At 34.7% G+C, this 27,689-nt stretch overlaps 1 protein-coding gene across 1 annotated transcript; it reads right to left on the reverse strand.

Annotated features, from left to right (window-relative positions):
* Nucleotides 1–18,320: 18,320 nt before the first annotated feature.
* On the reverse strand, nucleotides 18,321–22,422 carry LOC145062192 (rhamnogalacturonan I rhamnosyltransferase 1-like). The gene is made up of 8 exons (XM_079009853.1): nucleotides 21,445–22,422; nucleotides 21,049–21,116; nucleotides 20,872–20,960; nucleotides 20,633–20,798; nucleotides 20,144–20,433; nucleotides 19,804–20,008; nucleotides 19,428–19,585; nucleotides 18,321–18,954 (listed from the first exon to the last, which is right to left on the reverse strand). The coding sequence occupies exons 1-8, from the start codon at nucleotides 21,794–21,796 to the stop codon at nucleotides 18,693–18,695; spliced, it is 1,590 nt and encodes a 529-aa protein (XP_078865979.1). The 5' UTR covers nucleotides 21,797–22,422; the 3' UTR covers nucleotides 18,321–18,692.
* Nucleotides 22,423–27,689: the final 5,267 nt, after the last annotated feature.

Below are 27,689 nucleotides of genomic sequence, written 5' to 3' on the forward strand. Positions count from 1 at the left end.
TTGGTTTACTTTTGAATTAAAATTAATTTCTTAATTTTCAAATTTTAAAATATAAACCCTAATACTTTGAAAAGTTTAAAATACATCCTTATGGATCGTATTATTAATTTAATTAAGTAACTGATTAAAAGATGATTAATAAATTCATAAAATAGTTTAAATTTAATTAAATTAAAATTTGAATTTATTAAAAGATTAAACCCTTGTAATTTTAAAATGTTTTAAAGTACACCTTATAGTATGTATATAATTAAAATTTTAATCTGTATTATATGTATAAGAAAATGTCATTCGAACTGCTAGTACACATCATTCACGAAGCCATAGTATAAGGGGAGTTTAAGGAAGCGGCCTATAAAATGACCGCCATTGGGCATCCATTTTTACCCACCGCTCTCTTGTATGGTGGATGGTCGTTATCCGAATGGGTTTGATAGGACAATTAATTCTCATTAATAAGTATAATGCGATTAAAAATTAACTAAACTATTTTCAAATCCCACTCATAGTTACTTTACGAAAATGTGAATTTGTACACTAATCCATAAATTGCACATTACACTTTATAAGTCGTTAGTGGAGCGCGTTTATGGTTAACTGGCATAATAATGAGGGACTAATAAAGAGTGGTAATGGGTGTCTCGAAAATTATCGTTGATTAATGGAGTGTGCGTTCCTAACCGACACATTAAAACGAGATGATAAATGACATCGAGAGTACCAAGCTACTTTGCATGGTTATTCACATCTCGTTTGTGATCCTCGACATCCCAATCATAAAAGTGAGAGCATAATAAAGATTAAACATCTCATTGACTAGATTAAATGAATCTCAAAAGATCTAGGAGTTTTATAAGATTAAAACTAGTAAAAGCCTTACCTACCTAAAATATATTTGAATTTTATTACAGCATCCCTCTTCAAAGTTTGAATCGAAAATATGGATCCTAGCCTTAGTTTGAATTTATGGGTTAGTAATTAAGGACTAAAATCAACTAAATTGAATTGTCTTCCTATTATAGCTGTCAAGTCAAGACAATAATGGTCTAACTCATTTTTTTGGAAATAGTTTTCCTTCTGAAGATGATCATCCACATTCTGATCAAGGTGAAAGTATGTTCCCTTCTACGAGCAATGGTGGCAATGGATATCATGCTTCTGCAACTCTTCCTCCTCCTCTCTAGTGACTTTCCCCATGTCTTGAGTTGAGAGATACGAAACTACTCAAGCCCTATTGGCATGTAAACATCAAGATGGAAATTCTGTGTATACACATGTTCTGAAAATGAAATTGTACATTGAAAAATTGGAAAGATTGGGTGTCTTTTTATCAAGGGATAAAGCTATTAATTGGGTTCTCCTTTTGCTTCCTGAGTCATATAGTCAGTTCATTAATAACTTTTATATGAGAGACCACGACGTGACCCTAATTGATCTGACACATATGTTGATTTTTGTTGAATCATAAATGCTTAAGAGTACAAGTGAAGAAAAAGTGTTTGAAGGATCTAATTCCAAAGTTTCCATGGACATTGACGATGGTAATAATGGTGGTCCAGAAAAGATTTCTCTTCTCAATGGAAAGGGATCGGCCAATGTCAAACTGTTTGATTGTATGGTAAGGAGAAATGCTAGTTCTGAGATAGTTCCATGTGCTAACCGTAAAAGGTCCATATGTTTCTATTGAAAATTAAAGGGACATTGGTTGTGAAGCTGCCAAGACTACCTGAAAGATCTTAGATATGGTAAAGTCAACTTGTGTGGCTCTACTTCAGGTACATCCATTATCTAACTCCATTATTTTAAGATTCCTATTCATAGACTCTTAATACACGGTGTGATGATCACATTTTGATTGTATTACATGATCTAAGAGAAAGAAGGAAGCTTAGGAAGAATGAGCAAATTCTAATCCTGAGAAATGGATTTCAGCCACATGGTTCGATGATCAGAATTTGGAGTTGTAGCTTAGGAGTTATGATAATTTAATATATTTCTTAGGAAATGTCTAGAAACATTGTTTTCATTTATGCAATGTAAGGACAAGTTCCAATTTTTCGTTTATTATCAATAAAAGTGAAATTTTGGATTATCTAGTTGGCTTACTTTATATTTCCTTACAATGGCATTTATGAAAATGTTGGTTACATTTCTATAATTGACAATGTTAATTGTGGATTTGATTCTTGTTATATCGTTTGTGGTATTGTCATAATTAACCAAGTGAAAAGGAATTCTCATCACCCAAGTTTCAATTGGATAGAAACTTGGAGTCATGCAATTTGAATTGTGTGATGTATAAGAATCTTGATCGTTGAAAGATTATGACTAATTCATTGATCACATGTTTATGTGAGTCAAGTGAAGGACTAATGGATCTAGTACATACTGATGTGGACTATTCAGATCCACCACAAAGGATGATAACTTTATTCGTCATGATTTATTGATGCTTTATTAAACATGATTATGTTTATAAGATTAAGCCTAATTTTGATACTTTGAAAAGGTTTCAAAGAGTAGCTGAACGAATATGAAGAGTCTACTAGGTAGAAAGATAAAAGTTTCTCCAATCTGAAAGGAAAGGAGAGTACTTTAGTATCATGTTTTATGATCATCTTAATGATTTTGGAACTATATCACAATTGATCCTCAAAGAACATCTTAGTGCAATTGTTTGACTAAGAAGAGGAATCAGATATTGTTAAAATGGCTCAATCAAGAGATGAGTTATACTTCATATCCAATCAAGTTTTAGAGCAATGCTCTAGTTACTAAATATCGTATCTTGAAACTTATTTTATACTAAGTAGGTTTATAAAACCTGATGAAATGTGGAGTAATAATGTTTTCTTACTCTAGCACATTTGGAGGAAGTTGTGATATTTTGGTTAAAAGAAAATGATGAACTAAGGCCAATTCCATGAAGTGTTTCTTGTCGAGAATCCACACTAACTTTTGAATATTTGTTTTGCTCGTCAACGAATGTTCCTTGAGATAGAAACTTATAAGTCAAGAAGTCACTAGGAGTCTCATTGATCTTGAAAAGTTTCTAGAGTCAATCGAGAATAAAACCTTTCAATTATCGCTAGCACACGACCTGGGGTTAATAACTTATCGTGTTAAGTTGACACATTCTTGTTTCTGTGCACCTTCCAGTTGGTTTAGCAATGCTTATGGGTTCTATGGTTCTCATTTCACTACAAAAGGAAGAGCATGTTGGTCAATGAAAGTACATTTGTCAATATTGGTGAACTCCTTAACAACATGGAAGCACTGGTAGGCCCTTGTGCTAACAGATGGCAAGAAATTAAGAATAAGCAAAGTTTAGTCCATGAAAGCTAAATTTGAGTTTGGTTTTGTCATAAACCTTGTATTATGATTATAGGCTGGAAATGATAGACTCACATGGATGGGAACAAGTACACCATAAAATCTAGGTGGCAAGAGGTTTCTCTCTAATTCATGAAAATGATTATGAGGAAACACTTTCACTAGTAGATTTTAAAGATCTAAAAAATATCATTATGGCTAGTGGTTGTGTTAATTGCATTCTCAAATTCGCAATATGATTACAACATCCCTTTTTATAGTTTGAATTGTGAGAAATGGCAAGGAATTGTGTGAACCTTCAATACATATGGTTATAAGTTCTGAAAAGGTTTGAACAAGCACACATATGTTATCTAATGAAGGTGTATAAGCTTGAGAAGTCTAGTTGAAGACTTATCGAAGCATCACGTACCAGAAATCTGCACTTTAGTAAGAATGTCAAAGAGTATTGATTTCTAGAAGTCCAGTTGATTTATGGGTACATGCCAAAGCTAATGGGAGCATAATGTTATGCTAAGTGTTGCAAGTTGGCAACACTATTTGTAGGAAACAAAGTCTACAAATTTGCAAATTGCAAAGTTTAGAAATTGTTTTGCTATAATGAGACTTAAGGGAGAGGGCACTCATACTTCCTTTCGAATCTAAGAGTTTAGATTGAAGGTTTTAATAGAACTTAGTCTTGGACATATACATGAATATCATGTTGAAATGATTCAACATAGGAAATTTGATATATGGAAAATATTATAGCAAGGGACTAAACAGATATCAGTTCCTTATGTAAGACATCGAGTCCCATATGCTTCGTATATAGGATCGTTTTTCATATGTTATAATATTGGCTTGTTCTGTTTTTTCCAAATGCCTAGGGCATTGAGAGGAAAAATGACTAGAACTTTGTGTGACTAAAGTTGAACAATTTTCAACAATGTTTTGAGATTATACCAAAGGATCGGTTGCTTGTGGATAGTTGGAATTATAGTATTGTTTGGAAGGACCATAGTGACATGTTTTAGATTGGGATGATTCTCAATCAGAATTGATGGTCATATGGGTGTATGGAAATGTTTCCATAGAGGGATTTGATTATTAAAATCTACATGTGAGTCAGAAACGTTAATGTAAGGAAGGTGTTCGAGGAATGTGCCTTGAATCTGAAACTTCATTATCATGGAATTTCTTGTAATAACAAAGTTCCAATGGATCATTTTATGACATCGTTGGATAAGTTTCGGTGACTTTGACGCCATGTCATCAAAAAAAGACAATTCATGTAAGGTTGAACTCTAACACATTTTAAGTAGGGATAAAATTTGGAATTATGAAATGAGCATCATTGGATTAGTGTCCAATCAATATGTTCACAAAGGAAGGACCATAGAGAGACAGTATGTATGTTTATAACATGGCATGACTGATGTTTAATTCAAGTGTTTAGTTGATTACTCGAAACATTATACATTGAATAAAGTCTAATTAATATGGTGATTAAATAATAAGGGTTTTATTTATATTCAATAGTTTGAGACCATAGTTAATTAGGTTATTATTGTGTTTCACTTTGCATGTTTTACTTCCTAGATAATTTAATTATTCGAAATTCCATAGTCACTCGTACTTTTGGAACTAAGTAGCAAATTAAGACTATCATGAATAGAATTGTAGATTGTCTATGTAGATTAGACATAGCAATAGCTTTGTTGCAATGTTCATGAGTACTTAGAAAATGGGGATTTTGAGTATTGGATAAATCAACGCTCAGAGAATTACTACATGGATTTTATCACGAATAATTTTGAGATGATAATATCTTATATTCTTGAAACGGAGATATATGAGTTGTTGTTTATAAATCAGTTTTGCATTGATAATACGTAAACGCATCAGTAACTTGATGTTATAAAACGTATTGTTGTGCATGATTTGATGAGTAAATGGTACAAGAATATAAGTCAAAGTTTATTCGTTCCTTTTTTCCTAACGGGAAAAGCGATATCTTTGGGCCCCTCATTGATTTGGTGTTGACTTATAAGTGCTTGGCCGAGCCCGGACTAAATTGATGTGTTTAATTAGAAGTCTGAATTCAGTCGTCACAAATCAGAGATCGGGAAACAAAACTTGGACAATGAGATTGATTGTAATCATGTCTCATGTACTTACGATATCTTGTAGAGCGGAGGAATATGTGATCACTTATCTTAGGACACATAACTGACTGGATCAGAGTTCGACATCAGCTTTTGGAAGCTACAATTTGCTAATCAGTTTGGAAGTCGTACTGGCAATTATACTTAAATTGATAGTAGCACCATCATTTTGGGTTGTCCTCAAACCTAGCAATTGAATATGATAGCTTTTAGAGAGAGATTGATTTATTAATTTATTATATGGTTAATAAATTAATTAGAAATCAAAATAAATAATTTGTATGAGAATAATATATTAACCGGAAATAGTATTATTTAATTAATAATTAATTAGAAATTAATTGGATTAATTAAAAGTAGGAGGATTAAAGGTGACAATGTTCAATAGTTGAGCATTGAGGAATTCTAGAACCTCCCATAGGGGGGGATGAATTCTAGAATATCTTCTAGGGTTTCCTTGGGCTTTAAGGGTGCCTTGGATGCCTTGGGGAGGAAGAAAATGGATTAAGGTTATCTTGGAGATACCTGTCTTATCCAACACCTTCTTGTCACCTATATAAACCCCCATTGGGGTTGAATTTCGTTCATGCCTGCGTTCCTAAGAGGAATTCCGAAATTCCTCACCTCTCTCATCTCCCTCTTCAAGCTCTTTGGTTGCTAGGGTTTGGGTGTGAACGATTAGATGCGCGACACTTGGGGCGCTTGCTTCCAAGAGATCAACAAAAAGGTTTCTTTGTTATTTTCTACAATAACAATCAAGATATGTTTCTCCTAACCCTAATTAGTTTAAATTAAAATATACTAGATATGCTAGGGTTTCTTATTTGTTGTTCAAAGTTGTATGTTCAATTAGAGAAATCATAGATCAAAATCTAGGGTTGCATGCACACATAGTTTTTTTATTTGATTTGCATAAAACCCATATATATATATATATATATATATATATATATATATATATATATATATATATATATATATATATATATATATATATATATATATATATATATATATATTGGTTGAACATCTCCCATTTCCATTATTGCCTTCTAGATTATTTTGTGTTTGTATTAAGTATACTTATCCAAATTATTATTATTATTATTTGGTAGTGGTTTTTATTTTCTATTGTGGTACTTGACACCTTAAGTTCCTTGAATCAATATCGTGCTTACCGGTTATTACTTGATCGATACTTGCACCGGTAAAAACGGTAATATGATATAATCAAGAATCCATAAACACACAACACATTATAAAGATGCAAAAAAGAAAAATAAATAAAATAAAGAATTAATATGGTTCACATGGTTAGAGTGATCGGTTAATCTCCCGATGAACTAAAGAGGTATTTTATTATAATCGTAGTCGTCACATTTGTTTTCTACTTATAGGGTATATATATATATATATATATATATATATATATATATATATATATATATATATATATATATATATATATATATATATATATATAGAGAGAGAGAGAGAGAGAGAGAGAGAGAGATCTGTTTAAAATGATAAGTTAACCTAAAAAGTGTTTATAAGATGCACTCAAAACATCATCAACCAATCTTGCTCATTTATCTAAACACCACACTTACCGAGCACCATAGACATTTCCATTGAGCACCATAAATGTTTGACCGAGCACCACAAACCTTGTACCGAAAACTGCGATGTGACCTCAGTCGTCACTCCATTGTTAAACCTTAGTGGTGTCCATAAGGTCAAAGAAAATATCAGATTTCACAAATCAGTTGTATAATAACATTTTGTAACCATTATGCAATATTTTGACGTATAGTTACATTTAATAAATTTAATTTCTTAAAAATTTATATATTCCTCATTCCAAATATATTCACCAAGATATAATACTTTTTGGTTATCAATATATTAGTCTACCTTAAATTTCTTATTCATATAGTTGAACTCTAGTAAAAGTTGCCAACTATGTTAGCATCAAATATTCATTTTTGTATCTTTAAATTTCTTTAACTTTTTTTTTTTGCATTTCTTTTGTGATATTGACATATAACGTTAAGTATATTTTTGGACCACCTAAAAGGTAATATGCGTTTACATTTTAATAAATTTTTTTATTTTAATTATTTGATAATTTATCTATAAAATATGACTTAACATAAATTATTTTCACATGATTAAAAATCAAATTACACATTTGTAACCTTTACGGTTCTTACTTCTTACAACATACTACATTACTACTCATAAACTAAAATCATAATGAATACAAGTTTATAGTTTGTGGGTCTATGAACTCATAAATAAATAATAAATTGTAAAATGAAAGGTCCTTAAAGTCTTCTCGTGTTGTTAGTAATTGTTGCACGACAATGGCCAAGTGTGAGTAATTGTCGGAGGGGTCATCAAGCAATCATGGTTGATCTTAATGAAAAGGATTCAATCACCGAAGATATAATATGCTTTACTATATAATAAATACAATTTTTTTTGGTAAGTTTCGTAATCAAAATTCGAACAATTTGGATTTCAATATCAATGATTCGAGCAAGTTAGTTTGGTTTAATGGTTTGGATGGATGTGGGCATGAGTGGGTCCGAAAGGGTTCGAGTTGTAATTGATGGCAAGCACATTGGGTCCATGGACCAATATTGGTGCTGACGAGTCCATACCTCTAACTTCCACAAGCCCCTCCCTACTTCTTCTTCTTGTAAGATGAGTGGACCTCCACTTCTCAACCATGCTAGTAATTGTCTTATCATGTACAATCAGAAGGGAAAGCATCTTTGAATTTCATAGCATCATGAGTCCACTATAAAACTTGTAATTTCATTATATACATATTTAAGTTGAATCTGTTTATTTTTATAACTATTTCTATTGTTTTAACAAAAAATTTCAACTCAAATGGATCAAAGTTAATTCATATTATCATGTATTAATGTATCTTTTATATGTTCTACAAAGAAAGATCGCATGTGATCGTTAACATGTCATTTAACCGTCTGTTATGATATTGGATTTTGATTGTATCGAAATTTTGGATGAATTATGTTGGGGATTAGAATGTAGGTTGATGGTGGATAACCAAATTTCTTATGGATCGTGTAAGTTCACTTTTTGAACTGATATTTTCACTCTATGTATAGGTTACAGGGAATTCAGTTTAGGATAATTCAAAAGGGCATTTGTGTATCTAGACATAGAAACACAAGCGAAATCGTCAGAGGGTACTGAGTTTGTTTCAGAAGAAGAGTTTAGAAGGGTTCTATCCACGGCTCAAAAAAAGGGGTTGTATATATGTATGACAAATTAGGTTTTAATCTTCTGAATCAGTTAGGAAAATCTCGAAATTAATGGTTTGATCAATGGTTTCCAAAACTGACAAGATTTGTCAATCTTACCATAATCACCCATTAGAATTCGGTTTTTCCATAATGAAACTAATTCAAATTTCCGAAAACCTTTCGGGAGCTGCCTCTCGACCTTATCTGCGACCGGTCAGTGGGACCACCGCCAGTGGCACTGCCTTTGGACCCCGCTAGGGGAGCTGCATCTAGGACCTTGCAAGGGGGCGCAATCCCCTTAACCTCCGCATTTATGTCGTATTGGCTTATAATTCGATCTTATATATACATGCACTCCGCATTTACCCAACATATAATATAGAGTACAAACAATAAGCTCTTTAGCTCACATGTCAACTTCAATTATACAAAATGTTTTATGGCACTAAAATCACCAACAAATTCATTAAACATTGGTGCAAGATAAATATCAATAAGACTTCAACACATTTGATTTTTAATTTATTATGTGGGTTGAAATAGTCAACCATGACTACAGACATATACATACATTTTGGCTTCGTTGACGTTTTATGATTATTTATTCTATATTGTTGTTTTTATCATCCGGAACAATATATCTTTGATTATTAAGTCTAAAACAACGAAATTTCATAATATTTGGCATCAACCCTTACTTTCTTCATGTGTATTATGGTATTCAAATGACTAATACCTTTGTCAAGATATCAAGAGATCTTTTGATTTAAAATATGCATGACATAGATGCATGAAAAGCCGAATATGAATAGGAGAATAATTCGAATATACCGAATTATCATGAAAACATGAAAGAATTGTAAAATATGTTGCATGTTATTAATTTGAAGGAACTTGATTTTGTAGTTGAAACCGTTGAATACATAATGACGTCTTAATTATGGTTTTGTAACTATATATCATGATATTTTATTATATTGTAAACGTAATACTAAATAATTGTGTTAAGAATGCACGATCAAAGTAATGTTAAATCCTTGACGTAATACAAAGCATTCTTGACATCATTGACTGATTTATAACAAATGTAGCAATGAGACATATCACTCTAGTCGTTTTGGCTATCTACTGGTGAAACCGTCTTTTGAAAATCAATATGTTGTGTTTATGTGTATACTACTAGCACTAACCAAGCTTTGTATCGTTCAATTTCACCAGTTTTGTATTATATGTAACACCTTGTTCAGGTAATTTCCTTTTATAGCTTTAGTATGAGAATTATTTGCAAAATTGGTCCCTTTGGTCTTTTTAATGAAAAAGCGTAGGTGTTGAGTATGTTGGTCGTATGTTGGGCGTACGTGGCGAAGACCCAAACCCTAATTATTATGGTTTGGACCTTATTTAAGCATCATTATCTCATTGAGACCCTTTCGTTCATCAGCCTCCATCCCCATTTTCATCCCAAGCAAACCTTAATTCTCTTATGTGTGCATTGTGAGCTTGAATGTGTGCTTTGCGGTGTTCTTGAAGGAAGGAGAAGGAAAAGAAACCATCTAAGAAGCTCAAGACCATTTGGATCCAGAAGCATCTCACCCTCAAGCATCATTTGGAGATATAAAGCTCAAATATTGATGAGCTAGTTGCTTAGATCTTGATAGTTTAGATTTTGTGTACATTTTTTGTCCCATAGTTTGATCTAGTGGAGTATGAGCTACTCCATTTTTTGTCCCATAGTTTGATCTAGTGGAGTATGAGCTACTCCAGGTCCATGTCATGTATTTTTTTTGTAGTTTTGAGTTCATAAATTCATAAAAGTTTTGGCACTCTCATTGATCCATGCAAGAGTTTGGGAGTTTTTGGTGACTTTTGGACCAAGGTTTTGAGTTTTCACCCTCTTGAATGCACGCAAATGTATTTTTTTTGTAGGTGTTTCTTTTTCTTATATCACATTGATGTCTTTTGTTTTATGGTTGGGTTATTATGTGGATGATTCAACGTCTAACTCACTTGTAACAAACCTATTTGGAGTGTACGATGACTGTATTCATATAAGACCATTTTAAAAAAAGATGATATGTCATATGTGGTACCTCATTTTTGTTTTATTCTGATTTTTTTAGAACGGTTACACCACCCACTAATCTACTCTTAATCTACACATTTCATTTTGAATGGGACTTGAACCCTCAACCTTTGGCTAAGGGCATATATCCATCAAATCCTGAATGTTTCGTCTCTAATGGGACTTGAACCCTCAACCTTTGATTGAGAGGCATCAATCTATCATCTTCTGATATCGCTACGTCAAAGGCCATTTGGTTTCAAATTTTATTGGAAAATGGTTGTAATAGTATCTTTGTGCAATCTTTGATAGGTTTGAATTTTTTTTTCTTTACGTCACACACACCCTATGGCTTCCTTTTCTTAACATGATAAGATTAAAATATAGATTATTGCGTCCATAATGAGAGACTAATGGTTGATGTATGAAATGTCATAAAAAGGTTCAAGGTTCATACATTCATGTTTACCCCTTACATAATGGGCTTTGAGGTTGGTTCGGTATAGGTAAATACAAAAAAGTGGGATGTATCCGTTTTTTAAATATAGATGATTCATATTCATTTTCTAGCTATAAAACCATTCATATTACATCAGTTTAATTATCATTATTCCAATACATCCATATGTAAAATAATATACATCAATATGTAACAACATATGTTGTGATCATGACCTATATAAAAAATATATCAAAAAACTCATATCATCATCCAAAAAGTAAGATATGTTAGAAGTGAGTAGTGCTCAATTGAACAAAGTAAACTGATATACTCACAAACTTATACTTGTAAAAAAGTTATGTTCTTCATCAGTCTTGTTTTCTGGCTTTTCGAAACAAAAGAATGGTTTATGGAATATTTTGATATGATGAAGATCCTACTCTTTGATTTCCGCAAATGAAAGTTTGATCCATTGGGATTAACCATCATGGAAATATGTGTCTCCATTATTAATCACAAGTCCAATAAACAACCAAACATTAATACTATTTTGTTGAGCCAATTAAACACCAATATCACTTTGTTTGAGGGAAATATCAACACAATTAATTGCTAAATATATTCTCCCCCACTTGTGATAATGAAAGACACCAAGATTTTTAACATGGAAAACTTCCTCAAAACAAGAAGTAAAAACCACGGGTCCAAGTCTAGGAACCAATCCACTGGCACAAAAATCGGAGAATACATGAGTTTTTTTTTCTAGTACAAATTATATACAAAAACGGGTACTCAAGAATAAAATAACCCTTGAATCAAAGATGAATAAACAAAGTTTCCTGGTAAACAATACCAACCATCTGTCACCATCTATCGAACAAAAACTAATGCAGAATTCTTTGAAGACTCCAACATTGATCTCCATCGTTCATATTGTATACAATCTAAATTTAATGATAATGCAACGCTTAACGAACACGTAACGACGATTCTCCCATGACCACACACATCTTGACGAATCAAATTAAGATATATTTTCTACCTCTCTAATGATCTCTCTCACTAATTTCTTTTATTCTTTTTTCACATAAGAATAACCCTTATTTTGGGATCCATGGGCTTCAAAAACTTGGTGAATGTTCAACATAGCATAAACACCAAATATAGTAAAGGGATAATGACTTGAAAGGCTAATGGACTTTCGATTATGCTCACATTTAGTCACTAAACTTTTATTATTATTTATTTGCCACTAAACTATTGAATGCTCACATTTAGTCACTAAACTATTGAAATTGTTCACATTTTACCCTTATGACCGGTAACAGCCGGTCATAAGGGTAAAATGTGAATAGTTTCAATAGTTCAGTGGCAAATAGATAATGAAAAAAAATTTAGTGACTAAATGTGAACAAAATTGAAAGTTTGTTTCCCTCTCAAATTATCCTAATATTATACCCAGAAAAAGGTATAAAAAACGAAAAACGAAACAAATATTATATGTATAAGTGTTATGTTATAAAACTATGCAATATTGAATGTATAAAAATTATCCTAATATTATATGTATGAATTTAGTGTTATAAAATTATGCAACATTTAAATTGACATACATTAAACCATATACGTTGTTTATAAAAGAATACATACATACATTGATACATTATATATGTTGATATACTCCATGTATTGACATACATCATATTAGTATATTTACAATTAAAAAGGGTATCGAAAATTTCATATTACACACATAATACATTTAGAAGTATTTTTAATATTATTATTCTTTTTAATTTTTCTTATGTAACTTGTGTTAACATATACATACATATAGTTGAAAACATACATACGGTCAAATATATAGATACATAAATGGTCCATATTATATTACAGTTTCAAAAGTAGCCCCAAATATAAAAAGTTATTATAGAAATTTCCCCTCGTTAGTTAGAAATTTTTTATTTTTATTTTTTTCATTTTTAACGATTATATTTTAAAAATAAAATGGTATAGTATTAATTTGTCTGTGAGTTTAAAGCATCTTATTTTCTTTAAAGAAGAAAAAACAATAAAGAATATTATGATATTTTTTACTTTAAACATACATAAAATAGCTTTCCTTGACCAGTTTTGTACAGGAAACACACTGAGTCAAATAAAAGCTGAAACTGCCCAAGGAACTAACCAACACCATCTGAGAGAAGAAAAGAAGTTGATTCTTTAATAAAACTAAGCAGCAACATCAATTTTAAATATATTATCAATAACTATTGGATTTACATTAAGGACGTTGTCTTCATAAAGATTTCAAGCTATCTTGCATCAACTCAAACATGAAGTTAAGCATCGATATTTAGATAGAATCAAAACACCCTATTGGTAGCCAGTAATGTTAGATTAGGTGTCTAAGGTCAAAACTAAATTGATATAATTTTATAAACTAAAAACAAAATATGTTTTGGGTAGCCATTAATAACTAGAAATAGTTAGGAACAACTTAAGGAGCGTGATGAAATAATTCGTTTTTTTATACCTTTTTCGGGATATAATATTAGGATAATTTGAGATGGAAACGAACTTTCAACTTTGTTCACATTTAGTCACTAAACTTTTTTCATTATCTATTTGTCAGTGAACTATTGAAAATGTTCACATTTTACCCTTATGATCGGTTGTTACCGGTCATACGGGTAAAATGTGAACAATTTCAATAGTTCAGTGGCAAAAAGATAATGAAAAAAAGTTTAGTAACTAAATGTGAATAAACTCAAAAGTCCATTACCCTTTCAAGTCATTATCCCTATAGTAAAATAACACATAAAATTGGCAACCCAGGGAGCCCAAACCCAACAAAAGTAAGGTATGTTAGAAGTGTGTGGTTGGTTTGTTTTCTTTTAAACGGAAAATCTAACTTACTCTTAAATTACTTGTAACAACCCAAAATTATACTAAAATTTAAGCTTTTCAAAACCAATTCGGGTAAATAAAATTATTCAAACATCAACATAGTTCACAAATTGTTTTCAAAATGATTTCATATCAGAGTTCCCAGAAATCCCAAATCATAAAATGTGAGGATGTATACGTCACGCCTTCGCCTTGCCATGGTCACCTGAAGTACCTAAAACAAAAATCAATACATATAAGCTCGAAGGCTTAGTGAGTTACCCCCAAAATACCAATATATACCACCCAGCAAAATAATAACAAACAGCATGTATAATGAGCCTTCAGCATGACTGGACCGCCTCGCAGGGCCTACAGCCTATCTGGACCGCTCCTGAGCCTTCGGCATGATTGGACCGCCTCGCAGGGCCTACAGCCTATCCGGACCGTTTGTCGGGACTTCGGCCTGACTGGACCGCCTCCTTAGGGCCTATAGCCTATCCGGACCGCCCCGGGTATGTTAATCTACAGCACGAAGCAGGACCGCCTCAACCCAACCCCCAAACAAACAATCATGTGCACATGGATAACATATAAACAATAGCATGCATATATCAGTCAAACCGATCTAACAAATCATAAACATAGCAATGATCTTATAACCAGGACACCGACCTAACAGATCACTAACATAGCATCCTAACTACCAGGATGTAAATCAGTGGACATATCACATAATAATCCGAATACAATCCATAAAGGGTCGGCCTTGGTGCCTTAGACCCTGTTGATATAGTGAGGATAACTCACCTAGCAAGTAGTGCAGAACTGAACTGGGAGTCTCCCACCGCTATCTCACCGACCACCCTGACTGCCTAAAATGATGAACACTAAATTATTAAGTGGGATCTCCAAATTTGCCAAAGGGTCCATATTGTCCATTTTCCCAATTTGGGCCTAAGGCCCAATATCAATACACTAACCCAAGTCCATATGCACAAGCCCAATAATGGCCCAATTTTCCTAATTGGGCCTAACTTCCTAATTGGGCCTTACTATAGGATCCTTTATCAAAACTAGGCCTACTTCAAATATTCAGGGCCTAACAAGGCCCAATTCCAAATAGTCTAACAACGGCCCAACCTAAAGCCCCCAAGTCAAAAGTCCAAACTGAGGACGTACGCGGGGCGTACTCCTCCACTACGCTGGGCGTACGCCTGCACTATTTTGACTGCCATCGGGGTGGTTGACCCCGTACGCTGGGCATACAGGAATTATGCGGGGCGTACGCGAGGTTTCACCAAAACCCTAATAAGTGCTTAATGGCTTAAGCACTTAAGCCCAACTTCCAGATCCATCGACCAAATGTGCCATTGAACCATAAAGTTTCGAACTTTATCACTTTGGACGTCCAGAAAGTTCTTAACACATGGTCTTAATCCATTAAGACCTTCCTACTTCATGCATGAGACAAATCTAGCTATTGGGACCTCATTTTTATCACTTAGGACATCTTCTAAGGTCTGAAAGGACAACCCATTTCGTCCAAGTCATCACATGCACCATTTTGGGACTTTTGGGACAAGAAAGCTTCCATAAAACTAAAATGACTAGATCTATAACACACAAGCATAAAGTTCCAAGCTTTTTACTTTCTGGAGCTTCTAGGGCACAACACAACTTCAGATCTATAGCCTTGATCTCCTTCTCCAACTCCTTTGTGCAATGACTTCACCTTCAAAGGTTCAAAATGCACACCAACTCACATTTCTCACACAAAACTAGGGTTTGGAACGTTTTCTGGGATATGGAGGATGAGGATAATCAGAGGAATAAGCTATAAGGTTGTTTATATAGTCCCTAACCCTAAATCTTAGGGCTTTCACCTAACATGAGTACGCCCAGCGTACATGAGTGTACGCCCAGCGTACTATGGCATGCCTAGTACACTCAGCGTACCCTTATGTACGCTCATCGTACTCCTTCCTGACTCAAAGTGGCAACTTTAGTCCTCAAACTTCTCATGGCCCAACTCAACCAACTTCAGGGACTTCAATTAGCAACTTATAAAAGAGGAGGGATTCGAAATATACCTTTGAAATTCGGGATGTTACATTACTCATTAAATCCACTTATGTCTACGACATGACTTGAATCCTCAATCCTAATGAGGGAGGGCAAAATCGGATACCGTTGGGCTAGAAGCCTTTTAGTATGTGGTCAATTTGTTAAGGCTAAGGAGCCAAGGATTTGTATATTTAATTAATGAAGATGCATACATAGATATATAAAAGTAGCTAAATACTAATTACGAAACTGGTCATTATGGTAATTTGCAAATATAACATTGAAGAAGTTTGTTCGTGTGTGTGTGTGCGTCTCTATGTGTGTGTGTGTATACACACTCACACACACACAAAGACACACACGCACGAACAAGCTTCTTCGATGTTATATTTGCAATCAAGTATATGTATCTCACCTGATTTTTGCTGTTTGACATTATTTTGTTATATAATTCTACACAGTTAAGGTCACTTATTGATGGAAACAGGTCACTTATTGATGGAAACATATGGTTTTTTACAGTGTTAGAGGGGATTTTGAGTTTTGATTCCACCTGATATATTTTGAATTATTTGTGTTTTTAAAGGGACCGGTTGTGACATTTATCACGGTTTGCGTTCGTTTGTCTATTTAATGTTAAAAAACGTTCTTTTATTTGGAAAACTCTTTTGCTTAGTAGAAATCAAAATGGTGTTTTAAAGCAGAGAAAAAAATTCAAAATAGGTCCATTTTTACAACAAAAATTTTCAAAATAGGTCCATTTTTGCAAAATGTCATAATAAGTTAAAAGATAAGTCACTATTACACCATGTATTAACCATTTTTATGCATAACACTCCAAATATTTTCCATTTTTTTTGTTAACTTTGATTAAAAAAACGATAATACATTTTGATTTTCAAAATCTCACAATTCTGCAACAAATCTATGATGAGCAAGAACCATTAAGTTCCCAATCGACTTTCAATTAAAGAACACTCACTCACCAATAATCCTAACACTAAGATGTTTATTTTTTCGCCTGCAGATCTTCTTGACATTTTATATCAGCATTGTACAGACCACGCGCAGACATTATTAGGCTTTACAAACTGTTATATGAACCAATTTCTTCAAACCTCTTCAGATATTTTCTAGCCCAAAACACATATATATATCTTTGTTTTTTTTAAATTTAGACTTATTCCAACTTCATCTATGACAAACAATTTGAAAAAAAAAAGTTACAACACTTAAAGAAAAAAGGTTCGACGACACGACACAATTATGATCTTTGTGACAAATTTATAAATAAATAAATAAATAAATATATATATATATATATATATATATATATATATATATATATATGAACGGCGGAATTAGTGGTTAGCAGTTAGTATCACAATCGTCAACATCAAAAATAGAACTCGAAACCTCCAATCTAAGAGACAAAACCTCTACCAAAGTGGTCATAGTCAGTTTTTAACTGATTTAATTGAAAAGGTAAAATAAAAGTTTTCATTTAAAATCAAAGTTTATTTCCATCAATATTACATGTTAAATTCTTTTATTCTAATTATAATGTTTAGGTATGACTTTGCAACCAAAATTTCTTGGTTTTTTATCAAATATATTCATTAATCCGTACCATTTTATTCATTTTTTATTTAGTAACACAAAAAAATTGATCTACATTTGTTACATATCTATGATAAAGTCATTAAATTATTCAAAAACTCTTTTAAGTTTTTTTTAAATCAGTTTAATTAGATTTTTATTTATTCTAACAGCTTGCGGATGTTAAAAAAAAAACAATCGTCTTCTTTTACTGCAGACAGTAGCGGAGCTAGATGGGGCGTTAGGGATACTACAGTACCCCCAAAAAATTGTTTTATATATATAAAAAATATTATTTGTAAACATATTTCATGTTATTGTACCCCCAACTAATATATTGACAATGTTTGTACCTCCATATCAAATTTCTGGTTCCGCCACTGACTACAGAGCTGCAAATATGGTCCGCAAACTGCAAACATTTGCCTCAGAAAAAAAACAGCACCTACCTCTATATTACAACTGTTGTATCATGTTATCGTCTTCACTGATGAGATACATTACCGGGCAAAAACAAATCTATATTTCGAATCAATGTGATACATCGGTAGTTTCAAGGCCCAGGATATAACCCTGCAATGCCAGGGTAATTACTAATTCCTATACATGAATCTGCATTATTACCAATAATATGTAAGCCAAAAAAAGAAGGATACTAATAATAAACGCCTTCTCAGCCCTACGAAAACATGGTCAACAACATGGAAGTCCACCACCCACCACCACTACCACCACCACCTGCCGCCTCATTCAAGATTGACCCACCTCCAGCACCACTGGCTCGAAGGCAGTGAACCATAATGAACCACAATCTTCCATCTTGATGAGGCCTCTGATAAAGATACTGACCTAAATATTCCACAAGAGCCTACTCATCTTAGGATGCTCAGAGTCACAGGGTCTATGTCTACTAATGGCTGCAAGCACTCTTCTGGATTTGCATAAAAGTAATCTTCTTCTTTTGGTCTTTCGGGAACAACTTTTCTTTTTTTAGGGCTCCCCATTCGTGCCATGTGTGCATCCTTCACAGCACTTGAGAATTCCTCCCAACTCAACAAACCACTCGTGTATCCGTCTATCAATTCAACCAGAAGCTTTCTATCCAATAATATCGTCTTCTTGAAACCCAAGTATCTAAAAAAAAAGATTCAAGCTTTCTTTATGGGTCTGTTTGAAATGTTATTGTAAGAAAGATTCAAGAAAGATTGAGGCTTTCTTTAAGGATCTGTTTGAAACGTTATTGTAAGAAAGATTCAAGAAAGATTGAAGCTTTCTTTATGGGTCTGTTTGGATCAAAGATTGATGCTTTCTTTAAGGGTCTGTTTGAATCGTTCTTGTAAGAAAGATTGAAGCTATCTTTAAGGGTCTGTTTGAATCATTATCGTAAGAAAGATTGAAGCTTTCTTTATGGATATGTTTGGATCAAAGATTCAAGCTTTCTTTAAGGGTCTGTTTGAATCGTTCTTGTAAGAAAGATTGAAGCTTTCTCTAAGGGTCTGTTTGAATCATTATTGTAAGAAAGATTCAAGCTTTCTTTATGGGTCTGAAAAAGATTCAAGAAATTTTTATTGTAAAAAAGAATGAAGAAAGAATGGTGAAAAGGGTACCTGCGATGGCCTTCTACAACTTTGGCCATGTTCCCATCATAAGTAGGGATAAAAATGTCACTTTCTAATGATACAAGATAGTCCAATGCTGCCATCTGTGACGAATGGTTCTGGAAAAATTGTAGGTCATCTGCTCCTAATAACGTCTCTTTTCTAACCTGTTAGACCACATAAATGATGTTTAAAAAGTATTTGAGAAAACACGGGTGGTAAATTTGTAAAAGGTAAGGACTTAATGAAGAAGAAAGCTCGTCTTTCCTGACTTTTTCTTTATTCAATCGTTCTCTATTCCTTAAACTCTTTTTGATTTACTTTTTACCAAATAATCACATAATTTGATTTTAACTAATTTTACCATTTTTGATTTTTAACTAACCAGTTTTGGAAAAGCGGCTGCAAGGCTGGCCATTCTCCTTTGACCACCATATATTTCACCAGCCGCCACATAAATCTGAATGTCACTAGCAATGTCAAGTGCCCTTAGAGTAAGGGCAGTTTCCTCAGGAGTCAAAGGGCATAACCCGTCTTTTCTTTTCAACTCAGAGTTAATAATCTTTTCTTTCCACCATGGGTATGCATATCTGCCAAAAAAGTAGTAATTAATAATGAGGACAAGGAAGGTATTCATGTCTTTTGTATACCAAACACAGTACAACCTTGTTATTAAGTCTTGTCATGTGTAACTAACAGGGCCTACGAAAGAAAGAAGGTCAAACCTCATTCTGGTCAACTCATCCACCTCATCAGGATTGCATCCTTGAGTGCATCCAGAAAATGCTAACATGTCCATTTCATATCTAAGATGTAGCACTAGAAAGGGGCCGTTTTTTCTCAAAAGTTGCACCACACGCCTACCCAAGTATTCTATCTGAGGAGTAAATCTCAAAGCATTGAAATTTACTCGACACCTTAGCTTCTGAAGTTCTAGGGGTTGACCATTATTCGCAAGCCGAGCATCTGTTCTATTCAAATGCACAACTTTGAATTTCTTAATCAAAGGAAGAATCTGCAACAAGGTAAGGACAAAATTGTAACTATGCCATACATACAAAAACTTCAAAAAGAAGCCCTAGACCTAGAGAAGTACAACTTAGATTGGACCTCTCTGTACTACACAGTACGGTCTGTATCTAATTTACATCTCACATGATACTCTGAGGATGGACAGTGTGGGCCAAGCTCAGGGATTGCTGAAAGAATAATACCTGGTTATGATAATAAGAAATATCGGACCAGCTAACGGGAGGCATGGTATGCACGTATCCCAATTCCATTCTCTTTTTAAGCCTTGGAGGAAGTTGCTTAAGTATCCGTACCTCATCTCTCAATGAAGTAATGAAATGATCGACATCAAAAATGTCCTCAAACTCACTGGAATTCAAGATTTTTGGTTAAAATCAAATTCAAATCAAGAAAGTTCTCAATTTGACATAACTCACCATACCTTGGATCAGCCCAGAATGACGTTTTATCGAGCTCGGGAACTATAAGTGTAACATTTAAAAATCTTGAAATCGCAACCATATCACAAATCTACATAATGAAGAAATTATTTGAAACAATGAGAAACTAATTATGAAATTGATCCGTTTTGGTTAAGATTCATAAAGAATACACTCACTGCAGATCGCATTTGATTGAGTCCTCCGTTGCATGAAACCATTAGGTAACCATTGTTTTGGTAAACCCCTACATTCAATACCAAATAGATTCAAACATTAAAATTGAAAAGGACACCAAGTAATTGTCAAATTCTAAGGAAAGCCAACTAATTGTCTCTTATTGATGTTAGTTCTATAAACCCTTTTAAAGAAATAATAGAAATGCCACAAATGAAGAGATGATCATCATATTTTGTCATGTAGTTATCAGAATTCAGAAAAATCCAAGAAATACCCATAAAAAGGGTTGGGATTCATAGTACAATCATGATTAAAAAGTGTCAGAATTCATGTTTACAGTCATCATGAATATCAAAACTGAAAAAAAAAAAAAAAACATGAAGAAAGAAACTCACTCTTGGGAGGAAGAACCCTAGCAGGACCACTGGGCAAAAACTTGACATCTAAAGAATGGGAATCTTGAGTGACAGAAGAAGGCCAACCTTTTAAAACCCTAGGTCCCCATGTATCCCCTAAAGCTGTCAACTGAACCAAACAAGTCCACAACAACACCATTGTTGTGGCCCTAATTATCCACAACTTCATTTTCGGAGACCTTGCATTTGCCTTCAATTTTTCTACTCTACTCTCCCCTAATGTCTTCAATCCCATTGCCCTGATCTTAACTCCAATTCCAATTCCAATACCAATCCCAAACCTCTTTCTCTTATCTCTATCTTCTACGCTGTACATATCACTCCCATTCATCAACTACCACCACCAAACCCTTAATTATATTGTCGGTACAACAAAAGGGACGTATAGGAAGGATCTGAATTGGCGAGGAATTCAAAAACGGATAATGCTTTCGAGATCCAAGAATTTGTAAATACAGGAAACGGTAATTAAACGCGATTCAACTAGAATTCAATTGCACACTTACCTACCAAAAACGAAACAACAATTTACAAGTTTTAATTATAAATCTCAGGGGAATATGTACCAAGATTTCTTTCTTACACAAAACCCTGTGATTTTGAATAACACATTTAGAAGGAAGATCATAAATCCAAAAGCACCGTTCGATCTCAAATGGGCATTAAGGAAATTCTATTCGTCAAATGATATTTAACAGCCACCGACAACGACAAATTAAGAAATTAAGAAATTTAGAATCCGATAAAAAAAATGAGGGAAATATTGAGAAAAATGGATGCTTTGTGGGCGGCAGTTTTGAAAGGGTAGAGGTAAGGAGGTGGCGAAAGTAGCCAACGACGGTGGAGAGATAGACGACGAGAAAAAGATAAGAGGAATCGCACGGGGCGGTCTTCTGTATTTGTGTGATGAGAGAGATAGAGAGAGTACTGAAATTGCAAGGGTTTTCTTTTTTCCTTTATATACCAAAAGAAAGGATCACTCGGGCATTTATGTTGTCAAATATTTAGAAACGGGTTGTCCGTATTATGGCGATTTTTTTTCCACAAGAATTTTATTTGAAAAAACCCTGAATAGCGATCTATACAGAACCGGATCCGGATCCGGATCCAGTACAAGAATTGGGATATTAGTGGGCTCGGGAATCGGATCGATATAAAGAAACCGGTATCGCTTCAGATCTGGGTAAAATAGATTTAGAACCGGAAATATCAAAGTGAGGAGGGTGGTGGGTGGAACCGGGTCTTGAATTTTAGACCCGTGATATCTAAAAAACCGAAAATTTGTTTGGTTTTAGTTTGTAAGGAATTGTTTGGTACTTTTTACTTGTAAGCGGGGGTTGAAATCGGTTCATGCAATACTCAAATATTGTATGTCAAATTCTAAGCATCATGTTCCTGCAACTTTTATTAGACCAATATCATGTTCCGAAGCATCATGTTAAACCTGTAATGATGGATAGAGATATCATATATGTATATTGTTCTTTAAATTGTCATAGATGTGGTTGTGGTTGTAGAAGGTTCACTTAAATTGCTACTTAGAATCAAACAAAAGATGTTGAACCTTTAAGTATGGATCATTGGTTTTGACTTTTGTATCTTTAATTTTAAATAATGTATGTGGCTTTTGATTTTGAAGTGCATGGAAAAGTTAAGAAGAAAACCCAATATCAAGCTTTTTAAATAATATGGTGTGGTCACTAAGGGGTTGTTTGATAATGAGTTGACTAGTCCGATCAGCAAATTGGTCCGGTTAGGCCATTTGGTAGAGCCCCAAATTGGTTGCCTCGGTTAGTTATTAGCAATAGCTAACCAATCTCCTGATTCGGTATATGCAAAAAAAACATAGTTGACTAGGAAAGAAACCCAATTGCCCTTATTTGCCCTTCGTTCTTCCTTTCTGGTCCATTAACCTCTCCTCTGTAGCTCTCCTCAAACCTGTCACTCTCTCGAACTACTCTCTCAACTTCTCTTCAAATCGATGATTGAAGGGTGGATTTAATCGATTCCATTAAGTGGATTTCAATCGATTCCATAGTGTGGATGTTAATCGATTTCATAATCTTCTTTTGTTTGGTTCCTCATACGATCTTTCCCTCTCACTCAAGCCCTGCGATTTGAATAACACGATTCTTTGTTGCACTGCATCTAGGTTCGTATAATCTCTTTTCTCTCTCCGCCTCGGTTAATTTTGCAATCGCACTTCGGTGTTAGTTTCATCGGTCTCTGGACCCTCACTTTTCTCCCCATAAAATCCTTCGAATCTTCTTTGTTTCAGTTTTTGTTCTTTTTGGTTTGATTTTTGGTTTTGGCGGTAAACTCGAGGTATCCTTAATATTTGGTTGTTTGATTCTTATAGTGAACATAAAACAAGAGTTCTATAAGCAAATATTTGACTATTATGTTCCTGATTTTTACAGATTTCTGATTAGCTGTGAATAGTTGTTGAGATTTTCGATTTTCTTTGAATAGAGGGATATCTACAATGTGGATTGTTGTTATAATTTGGTGTTTGGCACCTTGTAGTACTTTGAATCTTTACTCCAAAGGGAAATGTTAGCTGATATAAAAGATTATGTGAAGCATAATACGAAATTGAAAAATATGCGAACCAAGCTAGATTAAGGCCTCAATGAGAAGAAGTTTGTAGATGATGTAATTGTTTTTTTCTCATTCCTTACGTTTTTGGTTTTTTGCTTTCCTACACAATGAAGAACTTTCCATTTTGTATAATTGAATCTAATAAGGTAAGCTATCATTTTCTAGATGATAAATTTAAGAGGGTGTATCAACACTTCAAGTTAAAGTTGTTGCAGAAGAAATAAGTTGCATTATTTGTGTAACATCCTAAAAATTAAGACTAAAAATTTCGATTTTTAAATTAATTAAAACCATTATCCAAACAACATCATAGAAACCATAGTGTATCAATAACATCCAAGTACATCATAGTGATACAAATATGCGGAACGACATGGTGTGTGCACTACAATCATCCAGGACTCTCCCCTTCGAACCAGAAGTACCTGAAACATAAAGTGAAAACCGTAAGCACAAAGCTTAATGAGTTCCCCAAAATACCACATACCGTACATATAAAACATATAATGGGCCCCGCTCGTCATCGAGCCCAGCCCAACATCCCCCCCCCCCCCCGCCCCCCGACATCGATCCCCACTTCGTAAACAGATCTGGCATCGGGCCCCGCCCGGTATACATGTAAACATATAAACGTATAATCATACAAACACATGCAATAATCACAAATATAATAACATACAGAATACTCATCGGGCCCCACCCGATAAACATATAAACACAAAACACATGCAAGAGTCACCCAGACAACTAGCATCCTAACATATCAAACATGGATCGGCATTGGTTCCTTTGACCCGCTAAACACAGTGAGGAAACTCACCTCTAGCTATTAAATCTCCTAAATGAATCTCGGTTTATTGGTCTGGAAAATCCCTATGTTAACATCATTAAATAATATCCAATTAATAATTGGATCTTGACCCATAATCAACAATCTAAGCTACTTGTCCAATATCCAGGGTAAAAGACCATTTTACCCTTTTTCTTACTTGGCCCAAAACCAAGGCCCAACCCTTTCTCTCCAAAAAGCCCAAATTCCTAAATGGCATCACAAGGCTAAATAAGGCTCAACTTCCAAATTGGGCCCAAAAATCATCACGGACCTTATCCCAAGAAATTTCGTAGTTTATCCATGACCCAAAGTCACAAGTCCAATGGCCCATCAAGGCCCAAATCCCTAAAAACCCAAGATAAGGCCCAAAAAGTCAAACCAAAAGTCTACCTGCTGAGTACGCGGGGCATACTCAGCTCATATGCTTAGCGTACTCCTTCAGGGGTCAGTACGTGCAGCGTACCAGCTAGATACGCCCATTGTACTCCCCAGCTTACCAACCCAACCCATTAAACAGTTAAATGGTTAAGCCAACATGCTAAACTATCATATATGGTTCTAAGTGGTGACTTAATACGTAAAGTTGACAACTTTACATCCTTGCATGACTTAATAGGGCCCAACACTCAAAAATAAGCTTAATAAGATTCTTAATACTTGCATGGACCAATACCTTACATAAAGTTTGCATTTTTATGGACAATGGACCTCAAATAAGCAAATATATAACATCCATACCTTCTGGAGTAGACCATAACTTCATATATGACTTAAGAGACCCAAAAAAATGCCTAAATAACACAACAATGGATCTACCGCAAAGGACCATCAAGATGAGAACTTTTTACCTCAAAAAGCTTGCTAAGGTGAAGATAACTTTAGATCTACAGGCTCAAGCTACTCCCAAGCAACCTCCAAGTGTTCCTTTTCTTCTTCTTCACCACAAAACACCAACAAACTCACTAACAAGCTCAAATCTCACCAAATACACTTAGGGTTTCATATATTAGGGCATAAGGTGATGGAGGTTGGTCAATAAAGTGTCAAAATGTGGTTTAAGATGTTTAAATAGGGTGCAAACCCTAAAAATTAGGGTTTGCCCTTGCACCACGTACGCCATGCATACTCCATGTATGCATCATGTACATGGGTGAATCTTTCGTCCGGAAAAAGAGCTAGTACACTAAGCGTACTCATAGAGTACCCCCCACGTACTAGCTAGGGACCAAAATGATAAGGATTTTGCATTAAAGGGCTAAAAGGAAACTTACCAAATTACGAATGTTACAATTCTCCCCCACTTGAATCAGCCTTCGTCCTTAAAGTCCACTGCCCCCAAACAAATCTGGGTAGTGCTCCCTCATTTCGTCCTTCGGCTCCCACGTCCATTATGATCCCTTGTGATGCTGCCACTAAACTTTCATCAACTCAAACAACCTTGTTCCTCAAGATTTTCATCTTCCTGTCAAGAATCGCCACCGGTCTCTCGATATAATTCAGACGATCATCCACCTGAATATACTCCAATGGAACCACCTTGGAATCGTCCACTAAACATTCCTCAACTAAGAGACATAAAACGTGTTATGGATCTGATTAAGCTCCTCGAGAATATCTAAGAGATAAGCAACCCGGCCTACCCAGGCCAAAACCCTAAAAGGACCGATATACTTGGGGCCCAATTTGCCGCTCTTCCAGAATCGGATGACACATTTCCAAGGTGATACCTTCAGGAGAACCATATACCCAGCCTAGAACTCAAGATCTGATCGACACTTGTCGGCATAGCTCTTATACCGACTCTGAGTTGTCTGGAGTCTACTCCGAACCTACTGAATCAACTCGGTAGTCTTGAGTACTACTTCGATACTCCTCATGACTCGTTGACCGATATCACCCCAATATATCGGGGTCCTACATTTCCTCCCATAAAGCATATCAAAAGGAGGTCGATCAATGCTGGTGTGATAACTGTTGTAATACGAAAACTTCGCCAAAGGGGGATACATCTCCCAGCTCCCACCGAAATCCAAAACACACGCCCGAATCATATCCTCGAAGGTCTAAACAGTCTGCTCGCTCTGATCGTCTGTTTGCGGGTGGAAATCCGTACTGAAATGCAAACGAGTACCCAGCTTTTCGTGGAACCTCTTCCAAAATATGGAAGTAAACCAAATGTCCCTATCTGAAACCACAAAAACCGACACCTCATGATGTGCCACGACCTCCCTGATGTAAACCTCAACCAACTTCTCCGTAGAGATACTCTCCTGAATTAGAATAAAATGTGAGCTCTTGGTCAATCAGTCTATGATGACCCAAATCAAATCCACTTCGGGCACAATTTGAGGCAACTTCGTAATGAAATCTGTGGTAATCTCCTCCCATTTCCAAATGGGGATATCTAATGGTTGCATCTTGATGTGAGGCTGCTGATGCTCGGCCTTGACTTTCCTGCAAGTCAAGCACATCTCCACGTACCAAGCTACATCTCATTTCATGCATGGTCACCAATAATCAGGACGAATATCTCTATACATCTTCGTCGCCCCGGGATGAATGGAGAATCTCGATTTGTGTGCCTCCTCCATGAGAACCTGATGCACACCACCCTAATACTGAACCCACGCTCTCCGATGAAGAGTCAGTAACCCTTGGTTATCATAATCAAAGGAAGCCCCTGACCCACTATGCACTCACTCTTCTGGTGCTCTTCCTTTATAGCCTTAACCTGCCCTCTCGAATCCGCTCCAAAAGTGGAGTAATCACGGTCATCCTCAAACAAATATCC

This window comes from Lactuca serriola, chromosome 1 (assembly GCF_051521515.1).
Source record: "Lactuca serriola cultivar US96UC23 chromosome 1, Lser_US96UC23_V15, whole genome shotgun sequence".
Lineage (NCBI taxonomy): Eukaryota > Viridiplantae > Streptophyta > Magnoliopsida > Asterales > Asteraceae > Lactuca > Lactuca serriola.